General features: G+C 43.8%; 1 protein-coding gene across 1 annotated transcript; it reads left to right on the top strand.

The window, feature by feature from the left end:
* Positions 1-1,290: 1,290 nt before the first annotated feature.
* On the top strand, positions 1,291-26,128 carry FAM47E (family with sequence similarity 47 member E). The gene is made up of 8 exons (XM_069457739.1): positions 1,291-2,164; positions 6,456-6,825; positions 10,161-10,300; positions 13,574-13,721; positions 15,776-15,976; positions 21,578-21,733; positions 23,694-23,771; positions 25,929-26,128. The coding sequence occupies exons 1-8, from the start codon at positions 2,112-2,114 to the stop codon at positions 26,004-26,006; spliced, it is 1,224 nt and encodes a 407-aa protein (XP_069313840.1). The 5' UTR covers positions 1,291-2,111; the 3' UTR covers positions 26,007-26,128.

The raw sequence follows: 26,128 nt of genomic DNA, 5'->3' as shown, positions 1-26,128 counted from the left end.
GAAAATTTATAATAACTTATGTAGGTCACATTTATAGCTTGCCTTATATTTCTATTGGAGAGTGCAGCATTGGATTATCTCCATACTACATCCCATAACCTGACAACATAGGCTATTATTAGGTCTATTTTACTGAAGAAGAAACTGCTGAGGCGTGAAGACTACAGGTGACCTGCCCAGCATTATTAAATGGTGGGCTGTGATTCAAGTCCAAGCTGGTCTTAACCATTATATTATGTTGCCTCTTCACCTTGGTTTATGACTCAGCAATTTTCTGGGTGAATCAAGTGTGGACCTCTGGGTGAACTGAGATGTGATTCCCTAACTAATTGTTTTCATGAGCTTGGGTGATTATCTTTATCTCCTCATGTTATTGGACATGAGCCTAAAAAGTCAATAATACATTATTTTATTTGAATCACTTCTTTGGCTTGACGACCTATGGAAACAAAGATTCAGTTCAACTTAACACATGTTTCTTTATTAACATCACTATGTACAATTGTGGAAAAGCCCAAATGAGCACCATGAAATACGTTAAACAATTCCTGAGACAGAGTTAATTATGTTTGGAGTAACACCATAAGTCATGAACACATTTTAACTTCTCTACTTGTGAAATGAGAATAGCAACAGTCACTTTAAGCTTAATGGATAATAGATACAATACAGTTTCAACTTATATTTATTCTATCAGGTGCTCTACTTATGATTATTTCTCAAGTATTTCATGGAGGATTTTTTTTTTTTTTTTTTTTTTTTTGACAGAGTCTCACTCTGTTGCCTGGGCTAGAGTGCCATGGCATCTGCCTAGCTCACAGCAACCTCAAACTCCTGGGCTTAAGCAATCCTTCTGCCTCAGCCTCCCGAGTAGCTGGGATTACAGGCATGTGCCATCATGCCAGGCTGATTTTTTTTCTATATGTATTTTTAGCTGTCCAGATCATTTCTTTCAATTTTTAGTAGAGACGGGGTCTTGCTCTTGCTCAGGCTGGTCTAGAACTCCTGACCTACAGCGATCCTCCCGCTTCGGCCTCCCAGAGTGTTAGGATTACAGGCGTGAGCCACCGCACCTGGCCCCTTAGGGATTCTTAATGGTAGCACCGTGTTCATTGTCTCATTGAACCCTCCCAATAATCCTATAGATAGATGCTATCGTTTCCCCTATTTTCAGGCTAGGTAATTAATGAAGACTAATTTTTTTTTTTTTTTTTTTTTTTTTTTGTAACCTGCCCAGGAGTGCGTAATTATTAAGTGGCAGAACCAAGCTGCATCTCAGGCGGTGGGACTTCAGGGCAAGGGAAGATGCCAGAACTAGTTTTGGCCAGGGGACCTTTGATACTATCCAGGTGTTTACTAGATTCTCAAAGGTAAAGCTCGTTTATTCCTAGAGGGTTTAAAGATGAGAAGATTCTACCTAAACGACTACAAACATTATCCCAACCATACAATTTTGCAATAATTTTAGGACAGGAGAATGCTTTCCTGCTATATCTCTGGAAGAAATGCTTATATTTAAATCAGGAACACTCAGAAGTAGTAAGAGAAGTTAGCGAAACCAAAACACATCCTCATGCAATCCGTAGGCATCTGCCTCGCTGGGTCAGCCGGAGGGTGACTCGACTGCTGGAAGGGGGTTGAGGCAGAAGAATCACGGAGCACAGGATCGGGGAGTGACGTCTGGTGTCCGCGCGTCACTAAATGCAAGAGCGCAGCCTGGATTCGCGGAGGCGATGAGGCCAAGGGAGTCCCAAGGCCTCCGGGAAAACATCTCGGTGCTAAAAGGCTTTCCCACAGTTCGGAGTCCGTCTCTTCCTTTCCCCCGCTTTCCACTCTCCTCTCTCCTGCTGCTTTCTTCCTTTCTTTTCTTCAGTAAACGTGGTTTTGAAACGGTGATGAGCCGAAACGGGCTGGTGCAGCTTATGTAGATTTCGGTGGGGAGCTGAGCAGCCTCCGCGGCAGATGTGAACACGGGTGACCCGGGCCGGTGCCCTCCCTTCCCCAGGCCCGGCCCCCGGGCACACGGGGCGGCGCGGGGCTGTCCCGTCTCCTAGCGACCGCAGCAGCCGGGCACACACGCGCCCCGTGGGGCGCAGCCGGAGCCGCGCAGCATGACCGACCGCAGGCTGCGCCGGGCGCCCGAGGGCGTGAACTGCAGGCCGGGGTAAGCGCGGCGCCTGCCCCGGGCGTCTCCCGCGATGTCGCGCGGGGGCGCCTGGATCCCACGCTGGCGGGGGCTGGGGACGCGGGTGGCGCCACGGGAGGTCCGCCTGCCTTTCCTCAGTGCCCCCTGTACCTATAGCAGTAACATATGGAATAACCAGCGCCCCACACTCGTCATCGCAAAGGCCGTTTCCTTCTGTTATCCTCACAACCCTCGCGGGATGTCGACTAATAGTCACCTCCCAGATGGGAAACCGATGGCCGCAGCGTCTGCTGCGCAGCAGGTTTAGCCGAGGACTCGGAGCTCTCCGGCCCGCGACCCGCCCTCCCCCGGGCTGGCCCGCCACCCGCTCCGCCAGGTGCCCCGGGGCGCCTGCAGATATGAGGGTCCGCTGCATCTGGAGCCTTTGGCCATCCGTCCACCCAGCTGGTGGCGGTGCCGAGCGAGCCCCGGCTGGGGGAGCGCCTGAGGTGCGGGGAGGCCTGCAGCCAGGGCGCAGGGACAGGACGCTTCTGCCTTTGCTGACTGCTTGAGAGTGGAACGCGGCTCTCCTGGAGGCAGCAAGATGTGGTAGTGAAGATTCCAGAGTCTAGAATCAGAAAGACTTGAGTTGAAGGCCAGTTCTCCTTTTGTTTGCCTGGTGATCTTCTACAACTTAGTTGCTCCGTCTGAGCTCATTTTTCCTAACTGTAACATGGGGACATTAAAAGGAATCAGATTTGTAAGATTGTTGTGAGGAGCAACCGAGCTAGCACGTGTAAACCTGTCACCGGCACAGAGTTTGTACCGTGTACATGTTAGCAGTGGTGAACTCTTTTGGAGTCTTTTCTCCTCCCACTTAAAACCTTTTTGTTTTGAAATAATTGTAGACTCACAAGAAGTTGCAAAAATAATACAGAGGTCCCATGTATCCTTCCCCCTGCTGTTTCCAATGGTGCCATCTTACACAACTACAGTACATTACCAAACCAGGAAATGACATTGACACAATATATTAATTAGACTACTTGGCTTTCATCAGTTCTTAATTGCACACACTTGTGTGTATGTATTGTTCTGTAAAATTTTGTCATCTGTATACAGCAAGAGACAAAACCACTGTGTGCTACCCCTTTATCATCACTCCTCTTCCCACCCACAAACCTTTGGCAGCCACTCATCTGTTCTCCATTTCTGTAATTTGCTTCTTTTGAAGATGTCAGATAAATAGAATAACAGTATATAAGCTTTTGGCCCTGGCTATTTCATCATAAAGCTCTTGAGATCCATCGCAGTTGCTGTGTGTTATCAGTGGTTTGTTCATTTTTGTTTCTGGGAGTGCTTCTCGGTCTGGATGCACCACAGCTTGTCCATTCACCTGCCGAAGGACTTTGAGGTTGTTTCCAGTTTGGGGCTATCATGTATAAAGCCACTGTCACCATTTGCCTATGGGTTTTTGTGAGAACATAATTTTTCGTTTCTTTAGGCTAAATGTCCAGTACTCCTTCACAATGCTTAAAGAGGGAAATATCCATCTATCATATAGTGGTGTCTATGAAAATGGCAAACATTTAGAAAAAATTTCAGTTTTATTTTATGGCAAGATTTTTCATGAATAACAAAGGGCAAAGAGGTGCGCTCATTATCTGTCAGAGGCCAGAGGGATAGAGGAAAGCCTCCCTCCACACTGGTTGCCTCTCTCTCCTGTAGGAACTCAGTTTCCTCGTTGACCGGTAAGGAAGGTGGCTTAGATTTCTGTCAGGGTTTCTGCCAGTTTGAGCATTCTGTGAGGCTCGTGTTGGTTGCCATACAGTCCACGTTTTGAGTTGTGTGGCTGTACTTAAACAAAAATACTGGTTATCACATTTGATTTTGTATAGTGCTCGGATGTTTGAGTTAGGTGTAAATGTGCAGAAAAATTAACTTTGTGAAGATATTTAATGATGTGGAGGGTTACTTGCTAATGGGTTGTGTGAACAGGTCATCAGTCTCAAGATGAGATATAATTTCATCACCCTTCTGCCATTTGGCTATTTAAGAGCGATTTATTAAATGCAGAGAGCAACTTTTTGTAAACTCATCTTTTTGTGTCCTTTCATCTAGGTTTTCACAGTAGAGCTAGGTAAAGCCCATGAAACACACATATATACACATACATAGCAAGCAAGACATTTCTAGAACTTACTAGAAAAGAGTAGATATCAGGCTGCAATCTCTTAAAAATGCTTTGTGGCTACGGGTGCAACAAAGAATAGGTTTGGTGTAAAGAGCCATTAGGCATGAAAGGGGTCTGAAGGTGGAAGAGGCTTCAGGGAAGGACACCAGGACTCTGGAAACACCCGACTAAGGCGCTGTGATGCGTGAGGATAGTGGGGTGCTCAGGTCCAGGTCCTGGCTTCGGCGTTGGTCGGTTGTGCTGGGTTATTCAGGAGCTGCTTTCATTTTCCTTCCTATTTGTCCATCTGTCTCTGCCATCTCATCTTCATGCCCTAACTGCTCAGGAAGCTGGGGAAGCAGGGGACATACAAGCCTCAGGGAGCAGTGGAGGTTGTGAATGGTCTGTCTAAAATGGCAGCCACTACACCAACCGTGGCTCCGTGGAAAGGTGGGGCCCAGATCTTGAAAAATCTGATTTTTCAAGAGGAGCTAGTGCTCCAGATTACTAATGTGAACATTTTTATACACCAGAAACTCTAGTATAGTGAGTACCGCCTTTCTCTGGAGCTGCACCACCGAGGTTTACATCCCGCTCTGCCACTTACCAGCCGTGTGACCTTTGAGAAGTGTTTGTTTTAACTTCTTTGTGCTCAATTTTCTTATCTGTAAATGGGAATAATATTAGTACCTACTTCATAGGGTTGTTATGAGATTTAAATATGTTTTTTTTTTCTTTTTTTTTTGAGACAGAGTCTCACTCTGTTGCCCAGGCTAGAGTGAGTGCCGTGGCATTAGCCTAGCTCACAGCAACCTCAAACTCCTGAGCTCAAGGGATCCTCCTGTCTCAGCCTCCCAAGTAGCTGGGACTACAGGCATGTGCCACCATGCCCGGCTATTTTTTTCTATATATATTTTTAGCTCTCCATATAATTTCTTTCTATTTTTAGTAGAGATGGGGTCTCACTCTTGCTCAGGCTGGTCTCGAACTCCTGAGCTCAAACGATCCGCCCACCTTGGCCTCCCAGAGTGCTAGGATTACAGGCGTGAGCCACCGCGCCCGGCCTAAATATGTTGATAGGTGTGTTGATAGGTGTGAAGCACTGAGAACAGTGCCTGTTTTACTGAAAATTTTCAATTTATGTTAGCCAGTATGATTCTTGTTGAAACACAAAGAAGGGCTGGGGTGGTGGCCCACCCCTGTACTTTGGGAGGCTGAGGTGGGAGGGTCACTTGAAGCCAGGAGTTTTAAGACCAACCTGAACAAGAGTGAGACTTCATCTCTACAAAATATAGAAAAATTAGCTGGTGTGGTGACATGTGCCTGTAGTCCCAACTACTTGGGAGGCTGGGGGGGAGGATCACTTGAGCCCAGGAGGTTGAGGTTGTAGTGAGCTGTGATCATGCCATTGCACTTTAGCCCGGGTGACCCTGTCTCAAAAAACAAACAAACAAACAAACAAAAAAGGCAACACAAAGAAGACCAAACAATGTTTATGGGCCCGATGTAGCCCATGGAGTGCTATTTTGCAACCTCTGACCCCCTGAGTTTAGGGGGGAACCCACAGAGGTTGTTCAGCTACTTAGGGGCTCGGTTGTCACTGGGATCCAGGTTCTTCCTACTCCGTTGCACTGTGTCCCTTTTAGTGAAAAGAGAGGGTCCCCAAGAAAGGCAGCAACTTGAGTGTCCTTCGTGAAGAGAATGGAGAGATGAAATGTGCTGAAAGTAGCTGGGACCATGGATCAGACTTACATACAGTGACAGGATGGTTTTTAAAATACAGTGCTTGGTAGAGGAGTAAGAAACAGAATAGTACCGTTTATGTAGATTACGTCTGCATGCACACAAAAGGACGACTCAGATTTTCAAAGATGTGTACAAAGGATATATTTCAAATCCATTAGAGTGGTTTCACCTATTCAAGGGAGACCCATGAGAGTGGGCTGTGGGGATAAAATAAAGAAAGCAGGAGACAGGTCTCGCACAGACCAGTGATAAGTGCTACGAACTATCATAGGAATATGATCAATTCTGCCTTCTCCTGGTGAATCCCTCTTTCTCTCCCGGCTCCCCCAAAAAGGTGGAGCCCAGGCTCCTTACAACCTCCTTCTCCCACCCTAGTCCTGCACCCGTATGACTGGGCGTGCTGTCTTCTAGGTACGAAGAGAACCTACCTTCCCAGTGTTTCATGAAGCACAAGAACAGGCCGAAGGTCCCCACCTTCCTGAACAGCCGGCAGTGGGTGTTCGTGAGGGAGGGGCTGGACGACTTCAGGAGAGGCTGCCCGCCTTGCCACCGTCTGATCACTCGGGGACCGGAGAAGGGCTTTCTGCCCCGGATTCATCACAGAGCTCCCCAGCCAGCCCCAAAGAGGAGGCAAAACAAGCCGCCCAAGGACGCAGCCCTGTTTTCCAAGCTGTCGCCAGCCCAGCGGGCTCGGCAGGCATTCCTGGAGGACGTGGAAGCCCGCCTGGCCCCGCACCCCTTGGCCGTCTACCCACACCTGGAAGAAGCCATGCCTGCAGAGGTGACCTGTCCTGGGGTTTATGGGAGGGGCTTCACTGGGGGCATGAAAATAATTCTCTCTAACTGTCTGGGGAGTGAAGGTGACATGTTTATAAGAGGGAGAGAAGAACGTCTCCTTCAGGGTGAAGGTTCTCATGGGGCTCAAAGCAGCCTTCCTTCCTGCCCCCCCAGGAGGGAAGGGGGGCAGAGTGCTGCCTCCTTTGCTTCCTGTGAAGTCCTCCAACTTACAAAGGTGCAGCAAACCAGAAGCATTGGCTTCTTGTCCCTGGAAGTTCTACCAATCTACTCTGCTTTGCACTGTGGCTTTTTTCAGGGAGGAAACAGTGGAAGGGAATTGTTCAGTCTTATTTCTGTCACTTGGGCCTGATGTTAGGAGGTGTCCTTAAGTACTTACTAACAGATGGCCAGAATGCTTTCGAGAACCAGACAGGTCACAGGAAAGGTCACCAAATTGTCAAGGCTAGGCTAGAGCAGCAACTTTGTCACTTCACCGAGGTCCTAGGCCCCTCCTGACTTTTAGCTCCATATCCTTAGCGTTTGTCTCTTGTCTTTGTATCTCCGAATGGCTTCACACCTAAGGCTGTGAATCTGTCTTTCAGATAAGAAAAGGGAAGGGGCAAACGTTCAAGGGTGTGTGCCAGTTGACTCTTTTAATTAGGAGAAAAATACCTTTCCCAGTAAACATCCCATTCATCTGACCACTCCTCACTGCTAGGGAGTCCAGAAAAGTCAGTTGGTTAGCTGGCATTGCAGCCTTGGACACAACCCAGGTTCTGTTAGACTGAAGGGAAAAGGGCAGAATGGAAGTTGAGTGGGGAAGTAGCAGTGACTGCTCCCTCCTCCGCACCCCTGCAGCCTGCCCCCTGCACAGACAGCGAGACAGTGGTTCAGAAAGATAGTTCTCTGCTCAAAGCCCTTCAGTGGCCCCTTCTTGCTCAGATAAAGCCAGAGCTCTTGCTGGGGTCTGAAAGGCCCTGTGTGTTCTGCTCTCCAACCTCACCCCTACTCTGTTCCTGCTCCAACCTCACCCCTGCTCCTCTGCCCTCACTCACTCCGCTCCAGCCACTCTGGCCCCCAGGCTGTTCTGTGGACATTACGAGCATGTCCAGTTCAAGTCTCTTTCTCGTGCCTGGTGCACCTGCCCCAGCTGGCTGCTCAGCTCACTCCTTCACGTCCTTCAGATCTTTGCTCAGATGTCTCCATGGGAGAGGCCCGTGCAAAACAGCATTTCCCTTCCACCTTCGTTCTCTATCCCGTACCTCAGTCCATTTTTCATCATAGCACCTTGTCACCACTGGGCTCCTTGCTGCAATAAAAGCTCACCAATGGCGGGAACTTTATCTGTCTGTGTGTACCACCAATGCTTGACACATGGTAGACTCTCAATAAATCTTTCTGAATGAGTGGATAAAGAAATGATCAGTGGCAGAAACATCTGTGGAAAGGACAACTAGTATAGCTGATCAGTTATTTTCTCCATGGGCCCCAAGCTCCATGATCCCGAATGTTGAGATCTTGAAAGATCGAAATCTTCAAAGTCCAAAATCTTGAAAATCACAATCCTGAAAGAGTAAAATCCCAACTGTTAAAATCCTGAAAGCTGAAATTTGAGGGGTTATACGCAGGACAGTTGCATCACGTTAGTTGCATTGTGTTAGGTGGAACTATTACCTTGTTATTATATCTATTTGGAAATTAAGTATGATTTAAGGAGATTGTGTAGACTAGGAGGGGGAAGATCTGCCCTCAATCTTTGAGTATTTCAAAGATCACAGAAGAAGTGAAAATGTAGGCCAAAGATACAAGGAATCTCCCCTGCCAGATTATTCCATCATGTGCAACTTCTGCCCCTTCACATATAACACCATGCTTGCCTTGATGCGTCTGATGCCCTTCATCAGAGAATAAAAAGAATTCAACAAGTTCAGTGACCTTCTTAACCAAAGACACTTGCTAATATAGAGGTTCCTCCAGTGTTACAAAATGCATTAAATGGTGAAATATTCTTGGCTGAGGATTTGACTGACAAAGAAGATAGACTTCTTTTTTTTTTTTCTTTTGAGAGCAAGACCCTGTCACCTGTGCTAGAGTGCCCTGGCATCAGCCTAGCTCACAACAACCTCAAACTCCTGGGCTCAAGTGATCCTCCTGCCTCAACCTCCCGAGTAACTGGGATTACAGGTGCCTGCCATGACGGCTAGCTAATTTTTTCTATTTTTAGTAGAGACGGGGGTCTCGATCTTGCTCAGGCTGGTCTCGAACTGCTGACCTCAAGTGATCCTCCTGCCTCGGCCTCCCAGAGTGCTAGGATTACAGGCGTGAGCCACTGCGCTCGGGCAACCTACGGTTTTTGATTGATTTCATCAAAAGACTTAGGTTGTTCATTATTGTATTTCAGATGACTACTGTTATAAAGCTGGGTACACACAATTACCAAACATAGTGATGTGTGTTTATACATTTTGCTTTTTGACCTATTTCTTTATGAATGTAGTTTGCCTGCTCATAACTGTCACACCGACGTGACTGTTACTGCTACTACTACACCTGAGTGTTTGTGCTTGCAAAACTATGCATGTAGGCCGGGCGCGGTGGCTCACGCCTGTAATCCTAGCACTCTGGGAGGCCGAGGCGGGTGGATCGCTCGAGGTCAGGAGTTCAAGACCAGCCTGAGCAAGAGTGAGACCCCGTCTCTACTAAAAATAGAAAGAAATTATATGGACAACTAAAATATATATACACAAAAAATTAGCCGGGCATGGTGGCGCATGCCTGTAGTCCCAGCTACTCGGGAGGCTGAGGCAGTAGGATCGCTTAAGCCCAGGAGTTTGAGGTTGCTGTGAGCTAGGCTGACGCCACGGCACTCACTCTAGCCTGGGCAACAGAGTGAGACTCTGTCTCAAAAAAAAAAAAAAAAAAAGAATTGCATAAAACTATGCATGTTATTATTGCCTATTTCCTTGTGTAAAGTGGCCTATGAAGGTTTCTGCCATGTTTTTACATGTTTCTCAAATAAATCCCCTTTTAAAATGTAAGTGAATACCTTTTGAAGAATTTAAAAAATTTTTTCCAGAATTATACTTTTGGGGATTTTGGACTTTAGGGATTGTGATATTTCAGGATTTCACCATTCAGGATTATGGTGTTCTAGATTGTGTCTTTTGGGATTATGGCTCAAACCCATCCACAGTACCCAGCAGAGAATTTCACATAGAAATTGCTGAATGGCATTGATTGACTGGAAAAGAAAAGCTCAGGGCAAGGTGGTCTATTTTGTTGCAGAACAGGGGCCCCCTTTTCCAGCATATTTTTTCTAAAGCTGTTTTCTGTTTGTAGCTCTTACTAAAGGTGCTGGAGGTGCTTGATCCTGACAGGAGGCTGGAGGACACGTGGGCTTATTGTCAGGACGCCAGAAAAAGAACACAGGAACACCCAGAGCTTTTTAGAAAAAGTTCTACGCAAGTCCACCTGGGACTGTGAGTATTGTTCTGAACTCCTTGATCATTGCGGTCGCCTGATGAAACATTCTAGGAATTATCTTCTCCAAGCTTCTTATCTTTAGAATATTTTTTGTATAAATTTTTAAAATTAATTGACAAATAATAATTGTACATATTCATGGAGTACATGTGATATTTCAATACAGATAACGTATAGTGATCAGATCAGAGTAATTAGCACATCCATCATCTCAAATATTTACCTCATTTCTTTGTGTTAGGAATGTTCAATATCCTCCTTCTAGCTATTTGAAACTATGTGATATATTAACTATAGTCATCCTATAGTAACAAACTAGAAATTATTCCTTCTATATAGCTGTAATTTTGTCTCCTTTGACAAATCTATCCCTATTGTCCCTTCTTCCCACCCTTCCCAGCCTCTAATATCCTTTCTACTTCATGAGATCAACTTTTCTTAGCTTCCACATATGAGTGAGAACATGTGGTTTGTAATATTCTGTTCCTAGTTTATTTCATTTAACTTAATATCTTCCAGTTTCGTCCATGTTGCTGCAAAGACAGGATTTCATTCTTTTTTATGGCTCAGTAGTATTCCGTGGTGTCTGTACCACATTTCTCTGTCCATTCATCTGTTGTTGGATACCAAGTTGATTCCATATCTTGGCTACTGTGAATAGTGCTGTAAGAAACACGGGAGTGCAGATGTCTCTTTGATACAATGATTTCCTTTCCTTTGAATAAATTCCGGGTAGTGAGATTGCTGGATCATATGGTAGTTCTATTTGTAGCATTTTGAGGCACTTCCCTACTGTTCTCCATAGTGGCTGTACTAGTTTACATTCTCACCAACAGTGTATAAAAGCTCCTTTTTCTCCACATCCTTACCAACATTTGTTATTTTTTTGTCATTTTGTTAATAACCATCCTACCTGAGGTAAGATGGTGCCTCATTGTGGTTTTGATTTGCATTTCCCTGATGATCAATGATGTTGAGCATTTTTTCGTATATTTGTCAGTCATTTGTATATCTTCCTTTGAGAAATGTCTATTCAGATCATTTGTCCTTTTTTAAATCAGATTGTTTGACTTTTTGCTATTGAGATGTTCGAGTTCCTCATATATTCTAGGTATCAATCCCCTCTCTGATGAACAGTTTACAAATATTTCTCCTATTCTGTATGTTGTCTTTTCACCCTATTGATTGTTTGCTGTGCATAAGCTTTTTAGTTTGATGAAATTCCATTTGTTTATTTTCATTTTTGTTGCCTGTGCTTTGGAAGTCTTAATCATAAAATCTTTTCTCATACTCATGTCCTAAAGCATTTCCCCTATGTTTTCTTCTAATAGTTTTATCATTTCAGGTCTTACATTTATGCTTTCAATCCATTTTGAGTTGATTTTTGTATAGGGTAATAGGTGGGGGTCTAGTTTCACTCTTCTGCTTATGGATATCCCATTCCCCCAGCATCATTTATTGAAGAGACTGTTCTTTCCCCAATGAATGTCCTTGGCACCTTTGTCAAAAATCAGTTGGCTGTAGATGCGTGGATTAGTTTCTGGGTTCTTGATTCTATTCCATTGGTCTATGTGTCTGTTTTTATGCCAGTACCATGCTGTTTTGGTTACTACAGCTTTGTAGTATATTTTGAGTTCTGGTAGTGTGATGCCTCCAGCTTTGTTCTTTTTGCTTGAGATCGCTTTGGCTGTTTGGGGTATTTTGTGGTTCCATGCAAATTTTAGAATTTTCAAAAGAATTTCTGTGAAGAATGTTATTTGGTATTTTGATAGGGATTGGATTGAATCCATAGATTGGTTTGAGTGGTATTGTCATTTTAACAATATTAATTCTTCTGATGCATGAGCATGGGATGCCTTTCCATTTGTTTGTATCCTCTTCAATTTTGTTTCATGGCAATAGCTTTGCAGTCAGATGGAACAGCATGAGCAAAGGCCCTGTGGCCAGAGGGAGCATGATGAATTCATTGAACTGAGAGAAGGCCATATTGGCTGGAGCTGAGAGAGTGGGGAGGGTCCTGGTAGTTCCAGAAAAACCTGGAGAGACAGGCAGGGGCCAGGCCATGTATACAGCCTGGGAGGTTGTGTTGAGATTTAAGTCTTTACTGGAGGTGTAGCAAGAAGCTATTGAACATAAAAACTTGTACACAAACATCCATAGTAGCATTATCCCTAATAACCAAAAAGCGGCAACAACCCAAATGTCCTCAACTGGATATGTTTGTGACTGGATAAATAAAATGTGGTTTATCCATACAATGGAATATTTCTCCGCCATAAAAAGGAATAAACTGCTAGCACATGCTACAACATGGATGAGCTTTGAAAACACTATGCTAAGTGAAAGAAGCCAAACACAAAAGACCATATACTGCATGGTTCCGTTCAGATGAAATGTCCAGCCAGAATAGGCAAATCCCTAGAGACAGAAAAGTAGATTAGTTGTTGCCAAGAGCAGGGAAAAGGGGGATTGGGAAATGACTGTTAATGGTTATAGGGTTCCTTTTGGGGTTATAAAAATGTTCTGGAATTAGGTAGTGGTGATGGTTGTACAACTTTGTGAATATGTAAATTCCACTCTTTCATACACTTTTGAAACGGTAACTTTTACAAATTTAATGGTTTGTGAACTATATCTCAGGTTTTAAAAAGAAGCTATTGATGAGGCTTAAGCAATTGAGGACAAAGGGTGGCTGCATGTGATATGCCTGGATTTACATTTTGAAGCAGCGGCTTTGGCTGCAGCAGGGAGAATGGACTGGGGGTTGGGGGTTTGGGGTTGGGGGCCACAAGAGATGATGCGGAGGCACTAGTGAGGAGCCTTTTGCAATGGTCCAGAGAAGGAAACAGAGTTAAAATCTGCCAGACTTATTAATGGGCTAGATTTTTGGAATTAGAGAGAAGTCAAGGATGTCTCCTACTTGTCCAGATTATCTGAGGCTTTAGTAGACTTCAAGCACAGTAATTTGGGCTTTTACTTGGTACATGTTTTAATAAATGGTACTCTCAATTTACAATATAAACTTATAACTGTCAAATGCTATATAAGTTTTAATTGCTATAACTAATTATAATATACTTGTCTTCATGTGTGATGTTAATAGCAATGTGAGCTTTGAAAAATTAAAATGTAATTCATGTGAGCTTTCAAGAGATTGTTAGAAATACTTGCTTTATGATTTCCTTTCTCCCATGAAACTTTTTGAAATCCATGTGGATTCACTGTGCCTCAATGTAATTCTTCAATGAAGAATTCTTCATTACCTTTAGCCCCAAGAAGATTCCTGTGTCACGTTCAGGCCAATGGCTCTATGAAGAAAAGCCACGTAAAATGGATTTGCTCCATGAAGATGGTCCTCTTCTTTATGAAAATGTACGTAGAGGAGTTAGGGACTTCTGCAACTGGGCTACTGCTTTGGTAAGTTAGTAGTAATACACCTACTTCTAAAAGTCAAGCTCAAAGTTGCTTTTATGAAAAAACAATGTTTGGATAAAATCTAAGTCAACTCATCAAAGTCATGAAGGACTCATTCTCTCCTACCAATTATAATAGAAATGTTTCTGGGAGAGGAAATTTCTGGAAACTTGCAGCTAATTTGAATGTTTATGTTTACATCTCCTATCATTGCTGTTATTTCATATTTTTATTTTCCATTTCAATGTCAGGGCCTTCTTCTCCCTGTCCTTCACTCCTTCCTTAGCTCATTTTTCTGGGTTATATTTATCCACAGTCCCTGGGCAGGTACGCCAGGCTATAATCTTCACAAAAAGTTTTTCTGACATGAAAGACTTTGACTCAGTTATCAAAGTCATTCCTTGCCCTCCTTCCAAGAACCTATTTAGTTACCGATTCCTGTTCTTGAGTCTTTGTAGATGTCTGGATTCTTGATGTTTTTCTTGGATTTAAGATCTCTAGTGTTTGCATTCTCTCCCCTCTCCCCCAATCTTTTGAGTCTAGTCAGTTTTAGTCATGTATTATTTAGTACTATTTCATTAGCAAGTGACTGAAATATAATTAGACTGGCTGAAGGGAGAAAAGGGAGTTGTACAGTTATTAGGAGCTTCAGGCACAGCTGGATCCAGGTGCTGGCATGTTTTTAGGTGTCCCTATCTCTTGGCCATGCTCCACAGACTTCATTCTCAAGCCGTCCTTCCCCAACAGAAACCAAAAGTAGCCACTAAAATTTCCAACTTATACCCTACCAGTGAGCAACTTCACTGGGAAGAGAGTAACCCTTTTCTAGCAGGGAAATTTCCAGGGCTTACTCTCCTGGACTAACTTGGTTCACATGCCTGGGCCTGAACTACCCACCATGATTAAAGAGGTAGAATATGCTCATTGGCTAGGCCAGGCCACATGTCTAACGCTGAAGCTGGGAGGTGGGGTGTCCAGCCCAGCTGCAGCAGCCTGAGAGTGGGAAGGGAGGCTCCTCAGAGGCTGACGGGAGTGGGGATGGTGACACGGCAGAGGATGCTCTGGGCCTGGTGCCCAAACCACTGCTTGCCCATAATTTGACCGGACTGGGTTGCCTGAGTCCAAGCGCCTCCACTTTGCCCATGCCCACGGCTGGACACCACGCCCCTGTCTAGGCAGGAAACTTAAGGAGCCTTGGGATGGCAGTCCAGCTGTCTGGTCACCGGCCTGAGTTTTAGTCCCTCGCGACCAAGTCCTATCTTTATTTACATTCCACAGCCTGGTCCCTGTCACCCGTGGTGTTCTCCTTACAGCTCTGTACTTGCCTTTCCGTGCTGTTCATTTGTCACCCCGCTGGCTCGGCTGCTTCAGTTGTGCTTCCCTGTCACCTCAGCCTAGTTTTGACTCCCCTTGTCCCTTTATGCCTCTGACTCTATCTCATGGCTCCCGACTGTAAGTTATACTCCACCTGCTGGTGGCCTCATTCTCTCTGCGTTTCCCACTCTCTGTTTGCCAAAGTGGGATTCTGGTGAGTCTATTTTGTCTTCTCGCCTTGAGCTGTATCATATGTTGAGGTCAGCATATGGGGTAGCTGCCCCTGGTGCTGGGCTGGGGGAATGAGACGGAGACAGTTGTTCTGTGCACAAAATGTGGCTGACTGAAGCCATCTCCTGAGGCCGGGCCTGTGAACAGGGCAGCTCCCCTTATATGGGGCTGTGGGCAGAACACTGCGCATGTCTAGACATGTCTGGGAAATACCTCCAGGAATGTCACTGCTATCAAGTGCTGGACAATTTAGCTGTTGATCAAACAAACTGAATTTTCCTCAGCCCCATGGTTTCCCCCAGGGACTCCCTGCTTCTTGCAGGTCCTAGACACAGCCCTCCAGACCCCACATACTTCTAGTCTCCAGTGAATACCGACTGAGCATTTTCTACCTCGCTTCCAAACTACCTCTTTCCAGCAATGGTCAACTAGATTAATCCCCTCGATTAAAGAAGAAAGCAAGGAGCACCTCACCGTTCGCCTTCAATTCGTGCAATGTGATATTCTTCCAGGGAAGTGCGGACATTGATGAAGAGTTCATCCTGAGACAGTTTGACATTGACTATCGGAACAAACCAAGCCAGGATGTGCTCCACACGCTGAGGCCAAACCGGGTTCCTCTGGAGCTAAAGCACAGGGTGGGGCTACACAAACGGCAGGAGCTGGAATCCTTCCAGAAACTAGGCTGTGAGAGGAAACTCCAGAAACCACAGGTAATTGCAGAAGAGGAGCCGACTGAAAAGCAAAGAAAATTAAGTCGTATTGAAGTCTTAAATATTCTTGAATTCTGGTGCTGCAAGGGGCACTGGCTTTGTAAAGTAGAATTCTTGAATTTTTTTCACGGTCAATAAATATTTGTTAAATGAATGGAGATGTTTAATGCATTGAACAAAGCCAGTTATACAAACACGACGTGTCATTCAGAGTTATTTTTAATATGTGAGTAGTCATTTTCAGAGATAATCTTTTTATATGTTTTATATGTTGAAATTCTAACAGTCAGTGGAAATATACCTGCATGGTTACAATTGCAAGAGTAAAATGCTGCCCTTAATGACTGTGAATGCTGTTAATTTTATGTCGAAAGAATTCTTGAATTTTTACCGGAGTCTTATTGACCGCGGACCATCATTGCTGACCACATGCTTGCCTAATTATTAACAAATTGCTAGTTTCTTCAGCACCCAGTTGCTGTGACCATGGAAGAACAAGGTAACAGAAAGGAGAAATAACACGCTGTGTTTTAGATGGAAGTACTGTGGGGCCTCAGAGCACTTTTTAACTATTCTGCATAATATGTCGCTGGGATTATACACACACAAGTCCCATTCTGTAAGTCAATAATGGACTGCCTAAGTTGGGGATGGGAGAAGTTCCTGTCCCTGAAAGTGAAAAACAGTATATTCTCTCTAATTATCCTCTGTCTTTTATGTATAATCTTTGATATTATATTTACAGTATTTTGAACATCTTAATTTTGTCCTTTACAACTGAACACAATTGACCAACCTATTTTGTCATGCATGACGCTTCTATCCGTGACTCCGTTGCATGAAGTTTATGAAAACACTGCATTTCTTCACTAATATCAGGTCTTTAATTTTCCCATTTTCCTCTCATCTTTCTAAAAGGTAAAATGCAAAATGGTGCTGGACAGGTTAATTATGTCCCTCACAGCTGAGGCCTGAACCATTGCGTGTCTTGAATCTGGGCTGAATAAAATTGCACAAGTCTCTGTACTTACAAATACCTTGTGCAAACACTGCTTTATAAACCGGGGTGGTTATTGCCAAAATTGAACTTTCAACTGGCAGATGGAGGGCCACTGTGCAAAAGTTCAAAATATATTATTTCCACTTAGTACCGTTTTTTCTTGTGCCTGAAGGACTTCTTTGAACATTTCTTCCAGCGTGGGTCTGCTGGTGATCCACATTGGAAGAAAATACACCAAAGTATATAATAATAAAAGTGCAAAACAGTGACAAAGAGAAAATCTTAAAAGCATCCAAGGCAAAAACCACATGCAGAAAAGCAAAGATAGGCTCCTGTAGAGTTTCTCATCAGAATCAACACAGCCAAGAAGACAAGGGAGCAATGTCTCCAGCTGGGCCTGGTGGTGCACACCCTAGTCCCAGCCGCTCGGGAGGCTGAGGCAGGAGGATGGCTTGAGCCCAGGAGTCCGAGTTTGCAGCGAGCTATGATGATGCTACTGTGCTGTAGCCTCTAGCCTGGGCAACAGAGCAAGACCCTGTCAAAAAAAAAATTGGAAAAATTTTTACCATTATTTCTTTAAATTTTCTTTTGTCTTTTAACTGCCCTCCCAGGACTCTATTTACATGTAATTAGGATGCTTGAAGTTGTCTCATGACTCTGTCCAGTTTTTAAAGTCTCTTTTTTTTTTCTGTGTTTCTATGGCTATGTCTTTACATTCTCTAATTTTCCCCCCTGCAATGTCTAATCTGCTGTTAATCCCATCCAGTATATATATTTTATCTCATATATTATAATTTTTACCTGTGGAAGTTTGATTTGGGTCTTTTTATAAATATATATCTTCCATGTCTCTACTTAATCTTTTTTTTTTTTTTGAGACAGAGTCTTGCTCTGTTGCCTGGGGTAGAGTACAGTGGTGTCATCATAGCTCACTGTAGCCTCAAATTCCTGGGTTCAAGCAATCCTCCTGCCTCAGCCTTCCAAGTAGCTGGGACTACAGGTGTGCACCACCATGTCTAGCTAAATTTTTACTTTTTGTACAGATGGGGTCTCCCTATATTGGCCAGGCTGGTCTCAAACTCCTGGCCTCAAGTAATCCTCCCACCATAGCCTCCCAAATACTAGGATTACAGGCATGAGCCACCACACCCTGCCTCTACTTAATTTTTTGAACCTGTAGAATACAGTTATAATAATTGCTTTGGTGTCATTGTCTGCTAATGCTAACATCTGTATCAGTTCTGTGTCAGTTTCCATTAATTGATTTATCTTGTCATTATGGGTCATGTTTTCCTGCATTTCCTGGTAATTTTTGATGGATGCTAGACATTGTGAATTTTACCTTACTGGCTGTTGAGTTTTTTTGTATTACTGTAAATATTCTTGAACTTTGTTCTGGGATGCAGTCCAGTTACTTGGAAAAGTTTGATCCTTATGGGTCTTGCATTTAAGATTTGTGGGGAAAGACCAAAGTGTAATAATGTTCCATCTAGGGCTAATTATTCCCTGCTATTGAGGCAAGACTCTTCTGTGTATTCTACCCAGTATCCTACAGACCTTTAGGTGTCCCAGGAGGGAGAAGGCACTGTTCCTGGCCCTGAGTGAGTGCTGGGCATGCTCCCCTCTCATCTTTTTGGTTGGTTCTTTCCATGACCTTGGGCAGTTTCCTCCCACACATGCATAGCAGGGAACCCTCTGCAATCCTCTGGCGTTTTCCCTCTGTGTAGGTCTTTTTTTCTGTTACTCTGTGCTGCCAACTTTAGCTGCCTTGGGCTCTCAGTTCTGTCTCCTCCATTCAGAGCCCACTGGGCGCCTCCTCCGTGCACTCAGCCTGCAAACTCCCTCAGGGCAGTGAGCTGCGGCAGTTGTGGGGCGTCTCTTGTTCGGGGCTCATCTTTCAAGGATCACTGCTCTTTGTTACCTGGTGCCCAGTGTCTTGCAAACTGCTAGTTCATGTATTTTTTCCTGCTTTTTGGTTGTTGCACATGGGAGGGTGAATGTGCTCCTTATTCTTGAAGTGAAAGTCCCCGTCTTTATTTTCTTACTTCATACACTCTCAGGCCTGCTCTACTCTGGTCTTTGGTGTTCTTCTTTAAAACCCCGAGCTTTCCCACCATGACTTTACTCTCAATATTCTCCTCCCTATGTCCTTTAGACACAGGGCATATGCCAATTTTTCCACGGAGTTTTTCCAGGTCCTTGGTTGATAGTAATTGGTTCTTCTACCCTTTCACAGCATTCTGTGCCTCTACTGTAGCATATCTTTCTTTGCACTGTATATAGTTATTTATTTATTTATTTTTTGAGACAGAGTCTCACTCTGTTGCCTAGGCTAGAGTGAGTGCCGTGGTGTCGGCCTAGCTCACAGCAACCTCAAACTCCTGGGCTTAAGGGATCCTACTGCCTCAGCCTCCTGAGTAGCTGGGACTACAGGCATGCGCCACCATATCCGGCTAATTTTTCCTATATATATTTTTAGTTGGCCAGATAATTTCTTTCTATTTTTAGTAGAGACGGGGTCTCGCTCTTGCTCAGGCTGGTCTCGAACTTCTGACCTCAAGCGATCCACCTGCCTCGGCCTCCCAGAGTGCTAGGATTACAGGCGTGAGCCACCGCGCCCAGCCTGCACTGTATATTAATTTGTCCATTTGTTGTGCATTTATTCAACAAACATTTCTGAGCATCTACTCCTGTGCATCCCAAAGTGCTGGGAACAAGTGAGCAAAAATGGGGGACAGCTCCCTGCACTTAGGGAGATTACAGTCTAGTGGGGGTGGCAGGTAAATGATTAACTGTAACGAAATGATGTCATGGTGTGTACAGGACATAGGCAGAAGTGATCAATTCCACCAAGCATGGGGTAAGGGCATGTTCAGTGAAGGATTCACAGAAGAGGTTGTGTTTGTACTGAGTCTTGAACAATCACCAGTCACCCAACAACGTAACCTATTCCAGAACTCAAGTTCTTCAGCGTGGCAGTAGTGTAGAGACCACCTCTCTCCCTCTCCCCCACCTGTTCCCTCCTCTTCCCTTCCCTCCTTTCTCTAATTCAGTGGTTCTCATCTGAGGATGATTTTGCCCTCATTTTGCCCAGCCCAGGGATATTTGGCAATGTCTAGAGAGACAATAGTTTTGGTTGTCACAGCTTGGGGGATGCTAGTGGCATTTAGTGGGTAGAGGCCAGGAACGCTGCCAAACATTCTGCAATGCAGCACACAGCACCCTGCTCACAAAGAGTTATCCAGTACCAAATGTCAACAGTGCCGAAGTTAAGAACCCTAACTTTAGTTCAGCAAATATTTATTAAGCACCTGTTATGTCCTAAGTATCATTCTAGATGCCAGGGATATCTAGCTGGGAACAATCCCGTAAGCTTACATTTTAGAGGGTGAGAAGAGAGACAGACAAACAAGCAGAAAATATATAGCATATTAAATGGTAGTCGGTGCTGTTAAGAAAAATGAGGAAAGAAAGAAGGCGAGGAGTGTTGTTGGGGGGGTTTACAATTTTTAAATTGGATGGTCAGGGAAGGTACCTATGAAAAGATGAGATGAAATAGGCAAAGAGGTGAGCCACGTGGGTATCTTGGGGGAAGAGCATTACAGCGGAGGGAACAGCGAGTGCAAAGGCCAGAGGCACAGCGTGATCGGTGTGCTCTAGAAACAGTGAGGAGGTCAGCACGCTTGGAAGGGAAGGACTGCAATGCTGAGTCCTGCTCTAGAAGGGACTTCCCTCCTAGCGGCTCTGTCCCATACTCTCTGTTTCAGACAGACACATCTGGCTCGACTCTAGAATGCCTCACACATTCCCCTACATGGTTTAAATGCGGTGAGAGGACAGAGGGACAGAACCTTTGTAGTTTCACGTTTCTTTGCCTCACCCAAGAGTTGGACCCCTTTTGTGCTGAGAGAATGGATGGGTGCTGCCCAGCCTCAGGCCACGAGCCAGCCAGAAGCTCTCTTGACACCCTCAGTGCACTACTGAGGAACGGGGGAAAGAAGGGGATGGGATCCATTCTGCCTCCTCCTCTCTCTCTTCCAATTAAAGGAGGCAAGAGGTCAGTGTTAGGTAGCAGTTTGATCAAAAATAGTGTAGCATTTGGAAGGCTGAGCACAGAGCTGGGCTCATATAAGTCTAATAACTTATTATTTTGGTCGGCTGAGTATTGTTCAAGGTCATTACCCTTGGGAGAAATATGTGATTTTTGTGTGATTTCTAGCTGCTTGACATACATTCTCCCCTTTAATCTTCACAACAACCATATGGGGGTGGGAACTATTGTTATCTCCATTTTACAGACGAAGAATTGGAGTCACTTGCTCATGGACTCACAGCTACTCAGTGGGGCAAAACTGGACTTGAACCCAGGTTTGTCAAAATTCAAAGGCCATGTTACTGACCACTACATTATTGTTTTCAATCATGAAACTTTCATGTTTCCTTTGTAAAATCAAAGCATGCTGAGACTTCATAAAGCACTTCGGCAAGGACCAACCATAAATTCAAAGCAATGATACTGCTTTCATAAGTTAAACTTCAGATTTATGGAAATGACAAACCAAGAAAACTAACAACATTGGGAATTATGTTACTTTCTATAGAATCCTTATAAACCAAAGAGGGTGAAGATGAGGTATGGAGCATGGTATCTGGACACCAAGTTGTGGAAAAAGCAAAGAGCAGATGAACCCCTAGTCGACCCTAAGGTCTCACGTAAAGCTCAAGATGAGAATTTTAAAAAGGGACTACAGGAACAGGTATGTATAATACCTATGCTGAGATCTGATCACAGTACATCTGCCCCCCTTATACTGAAGCCAGAAACTCTGGTGTGATACAGAGGCTCTCGAAAGCCCTGCAATTTGCACATTGAATTCAGCAACGAGGAAGTCAAGTCATAACATGGGGATGTGTAATAAGCAAGACTTGAAATCTCCTGGCTTCTTGGTAGAGACAATGTCTCTAAAGACGGGACAGCCATTCATGATTGTCCTACCATTCTTGGAACAATTGCTTCCATGGATAATTGTTCAAAGGGTGGCGTGACACGGTAGAACCACCTTGGTGCTCAGAATGGATATGATGTCATGAGTTCTCTTTGGGTAACTAAATGTGAAGCTTGTTTCCTATCAGCAATAAATGAATGTCAAAGAACTCAAAATTGCAATTGGGAAATTTCTTTTATGCAATTCATTTGAGTTGCAGGATCTGTCTGAAAGGAAAGGGACAAAGGTTAAGTACTGTTTGATGTTGCAAAGCAACAAACACGCACAAGGATGTGCTCCAATTTTACTGCAGATAAGCTCTGTGCCTGCCTGTCTCTTGTGTATAACTATCTAATGGAAAGAAGGTACTCACTGTAGTCTCGGAAATTTGGAAGTATTGACACAACACTTCCGCAGGACTCTGATGAGAATATTTATGAACCTCTTCTCTTTTTCAACAGACCCAAAACTTCTCCCAGATAGCAGATATGAAAACACATTGCAAAAGTATGATACTATACAAATTTGGCTTATCATTCATCAGTAATCACTCATCAATTGCCTCCTCCAGATTGGACAGCTAAGACAGTAAAGATGGTTATTTTTACCTTTTCCAGTATTGGGTATAAATTCTTATTTTCAGGTGTGAGGTATGACAGATTTACAAGCACAACATTTTTATATAAGCCTCAAAATCATATAAATAATGTTTTGCAGAATTTCTTGGCATGGTTTTTGGAGCTGCCTAAGTTTATATGACTTTAATACATAACATAAAACTATTGTAGTTGCACTTTTTAAAACTAACAACATTTTCTCAATGAATTAAATATTCAAAAACTAAAATAGTTATAAACTTTTGTTTCAAAGTATCCAGATGTTCTTTTTAAAAATATGTTCTTAACCACTAATTCCTAAAGACTTTTGCAACACATATTTCATTTTGATGGCGAATGCTAGTAAAGATGTTTGCCAAAATGGTTACTGTAGTCAGCTAATGAAATTGTAGTATCATTTAAATTATGGGAAATATAGCTGTATAACTATTATAGTAAAAGATTGTTTATCAGGAGTTTCAGACACAGGAAGGATTCAAAACAATGGAATTGTTCTTCAATGACATTTATGAATTACACCTTTTTAATACCTGAGGAATGTTTTACCCCATGCACTTCAGGTGGTGCCACTAAGCTCTGGCACCCCAGCTTCCAAGACACGGGCATGTAACCATGGTGACATGACTGTCTTGTTGGGGACTCATGAGCTTTGACTATTCTTGATTGATTTGGTTTAGAAGGTGAAATGGTCTTAACATACTGAATTGCAATTATGTTAACTTATATAACCCATTTTAAAATTCAAATAAATGTAAAGAAAAACCAAAAGGATGTATGAATACTGAGAGGATGTTGGGACTGATCTTGTTTTCTTTGATTGTCATGCCATTTGGAGTTAAGATTCTGGACATCCTAGGTTAACATTGTCTAGTTGCTACAATAAAATGGTTGCTAATCTTTAATACAAGGGCAAGGAAAAGGGAAAGAAAGTTGAACATCTTGGAAAATCTTCATATTCATCAACTTGTGAACGTTGTTTACACACATATCCAGCAATGAGAAGGAGGTGGTTTAAAATGAGGTACTTTATAAAGAGCTAAGTGTTTTTCATTAGGACAGATATGAACTCAAGTTCTGATGGCTGAGCAGTTCTTTCAATGTGGACACTCTTTCAGGAGGAGTTCCTTGCAGACCTTCATGGAACGGTTGCCTTTAAGGATTTCATTCTAAGCAGGGGCTACAGGATGCCGAGTGTGAGTAAAGGGTCATTTCAGGCAGCCCTGATGAGTGGCTTCGTTGCCCACGGTTGTGGATGGGAGGGGTCAGTACCCCGACAAAATCCGAATACCTCTCTTACAGGCACGCACCACGACTCAGGACCCTGGACGACAGGGCATGCTTTTCCCCAGACAGAGGCTCACAGAGAGGAAGTGGCATTTTGCCCTTTCTATTCTGCCTGTTTGGTTTCTGCTGCGGTCAGAGGTGCTGTTTCCCTGCCCACATTTGACTCACCTTCCTTGGCTTTGGCCTCAATAGGACCAAAAGTGAAAGGGGTCTGTGTGCAGGGAGTGTGCCTTGCAAATTCTGCCTGTTACTAAATACTCTGAATTCCCTAGGAAGTCTTCAAATCTCCTTTATCTCTGTGTCTACGGACGAAGAGCTGTGGCTTGGGTCGGGACAAAATAGAGCTGCGATTTGCAATTTTATCATTGTACTATTAGCTCTGCCTTAAGTGGAAACTGTGGCAAAAGTTCCCTTCCAGCTGCGGGGTGGTGCCAGTGTCTTCTGTCTTTTTTTTTGTCTCTTCTTTTCTGCCTTCTGGTTTCCCCTCCCTTAACTAGTAAAGCTGGTGCCAGCTGCCTCCCACATGGAGTGCCCTCCTCCCTTGGAAGACCAGTCCAACAGGGGTGCCGTGGGAGGCCGGCAGAAGGGACCACAGAGCAGGAGGGCCTGCTGCCTGGACTTGTGTGCCCAGACCAGCCCTGTCACCGCGGCAGAAACCAGCCCGGCATTTGGGGCCGCAGTTGTGGCTAATTATAAGTCCTGCATTTGTCCACTGTCCTCTGTGCGCACAGCCCTGAAGGTCTTAGGAGGCAGTGCAGCTGAGATGGTCAGAAGTTCCTGGCATGAGAGGTTGGATTTCTGTTTTTTCAAGAGTGATAGAACTAACAACAGCTTATACTTACCGGCAAATAAATGTATTGACCCAGCTCAGAGCCAGACTGGTTTCAAAGTTAAATCAGGCAAGTCTCGAGCATGGGATGGAGTGTGGGATTAGACTTCATCACAGCACTAGTACAGAGTGTCTGCTTTAGCTTCGAACAGCACTAATTGGCCTGCGAGACGTATTCAACATACTACACAAATTCATATACTTATAATAGCTGCCTAAGCTGTATATAAGCTTCACAGAGATATATTTATATATATTTATATGTATACTATGTAAAATATGCTTATATAACATATTCTTAATATTACATAATTGCATATATATTTATATGCAAAAATATAATTATATAAGTGTGTGTGTATATATATATATGTATATAAAATCCTTATTTGCTCTAGATGTTATTGTGACTCATTTTTCTACCTTGATACTTTTAGTGGCAAAACACACTCTTGTTTTTTTCATTTTTATTTGTCTCCTATTGGTTTAATCCATTCTGTTGATGAACATTTAGGTCAGTTTTGGGCAAAAGAAAGCATGTCTGAAACACTGACATTACTCTTTTCGGCCACATTAACTAAAGAGGGATGATGCCCCTGCCATTAGCTGAGTGCCCTGAGAACACCTGTCACTCAAAATGCAACAGTTTTTGTCCCTTTATTGTTCCATCCTATATTCTCTATTTTTTTGGGTAAGATTCCAACTTAGAGAAAGGAATCTGTTCTGGCAAAGGAGATACATGCATACACACGCACATACAGAGTGTATGTAGACTGACATTACTTACTTAAATTTATATGTGACCATTCATTTTCTTTGTTACTCCCATAATGTTCATGTATGCTGTGTATACACACTCATGCATGTTACATGAGCATACGCACTTACACACACATTCCAGTGTCCGCCACTGGATTATCTACTTGCCCACAGCTTCGCTTCCTCTGCCACCCACGTGGGTCCCAGACCTTTAACAGCAAGGCTGGGCAGCACACGGCTGGGCTGGGCTGGGCACAGAACAAGTGTAAATTCGAACTGAGTATTTCTGGTGCTGTACAACTGCCTTCCAAAGACCGACATCTGTCACGGTCAGATTATCAACATGTGACTTTGTGTAGTGTAAGGATACATGTCAGAGTGTGAAATTGGAATTTGGGTCTGATAGTGTCTGCGGGGAGGACTATACTGTACACTTTTTGTTTGCTACTCTAATGAAGCTTCTCTCATTTGTTTTTAGTTTCTTGAGAAGATGTACCCCAGGAAGGAATGTAAACGTGAGTGTAAGAAGACTCCTATAAAACTAACCCAAGCATAGAAATATCTTGGGAAGGTGATTAGTCAGATTTTATTGACTGTGTACTTGGCTATTTCTCTCTCTCATTTTACACATTAAACAGAATTTATGGTGAGTGTACCATTGTGGATGTTCATCTTCGA

This window comes from Eulemur rufifrons, chromosome 24 (genome assembly GCF_041146395.1).
Source record: "Eulemur rufifrons isolate Redbay chromosome 24, OSU_ERuf_1, whole genome shotgun sequence".
NCBI classification, from domain to species: Eukaryota; Metazoa; Chordata; class Mammalia; order Primates; family Lemuridae; genus Eulemur; species Eulemur rufifrons.
Note: the sequence above shows the minus strand (reverse complement) of the source record. Positions and strands in the feature narration are given on the sequence as shown.

Bases quoted from the DNA above. Each gene is read 5' to 3' on its own strand.
- FAM47E (XM_069457739.1), top strand. From the start codon at position 2,112: ATGACCGACCGCAGGCTGCGCCGGGCGCCCGAGGGCGTGAACTGCAGG. The intron at 15,977-21,577 runs GTAATTGCAGAA...TACTTTCTATAG, and splicing joins GGAAACTCCAGAAACCACAG to AATCCTTATAAACCAAAGAG. The intron at 21,734-23,693 runs GTATGTATAATA...ACACTCTTTCAG, and splicing joins AAAAGGGACTACAGGAACAG to GAGGAGTTCCTTGCAGACCT.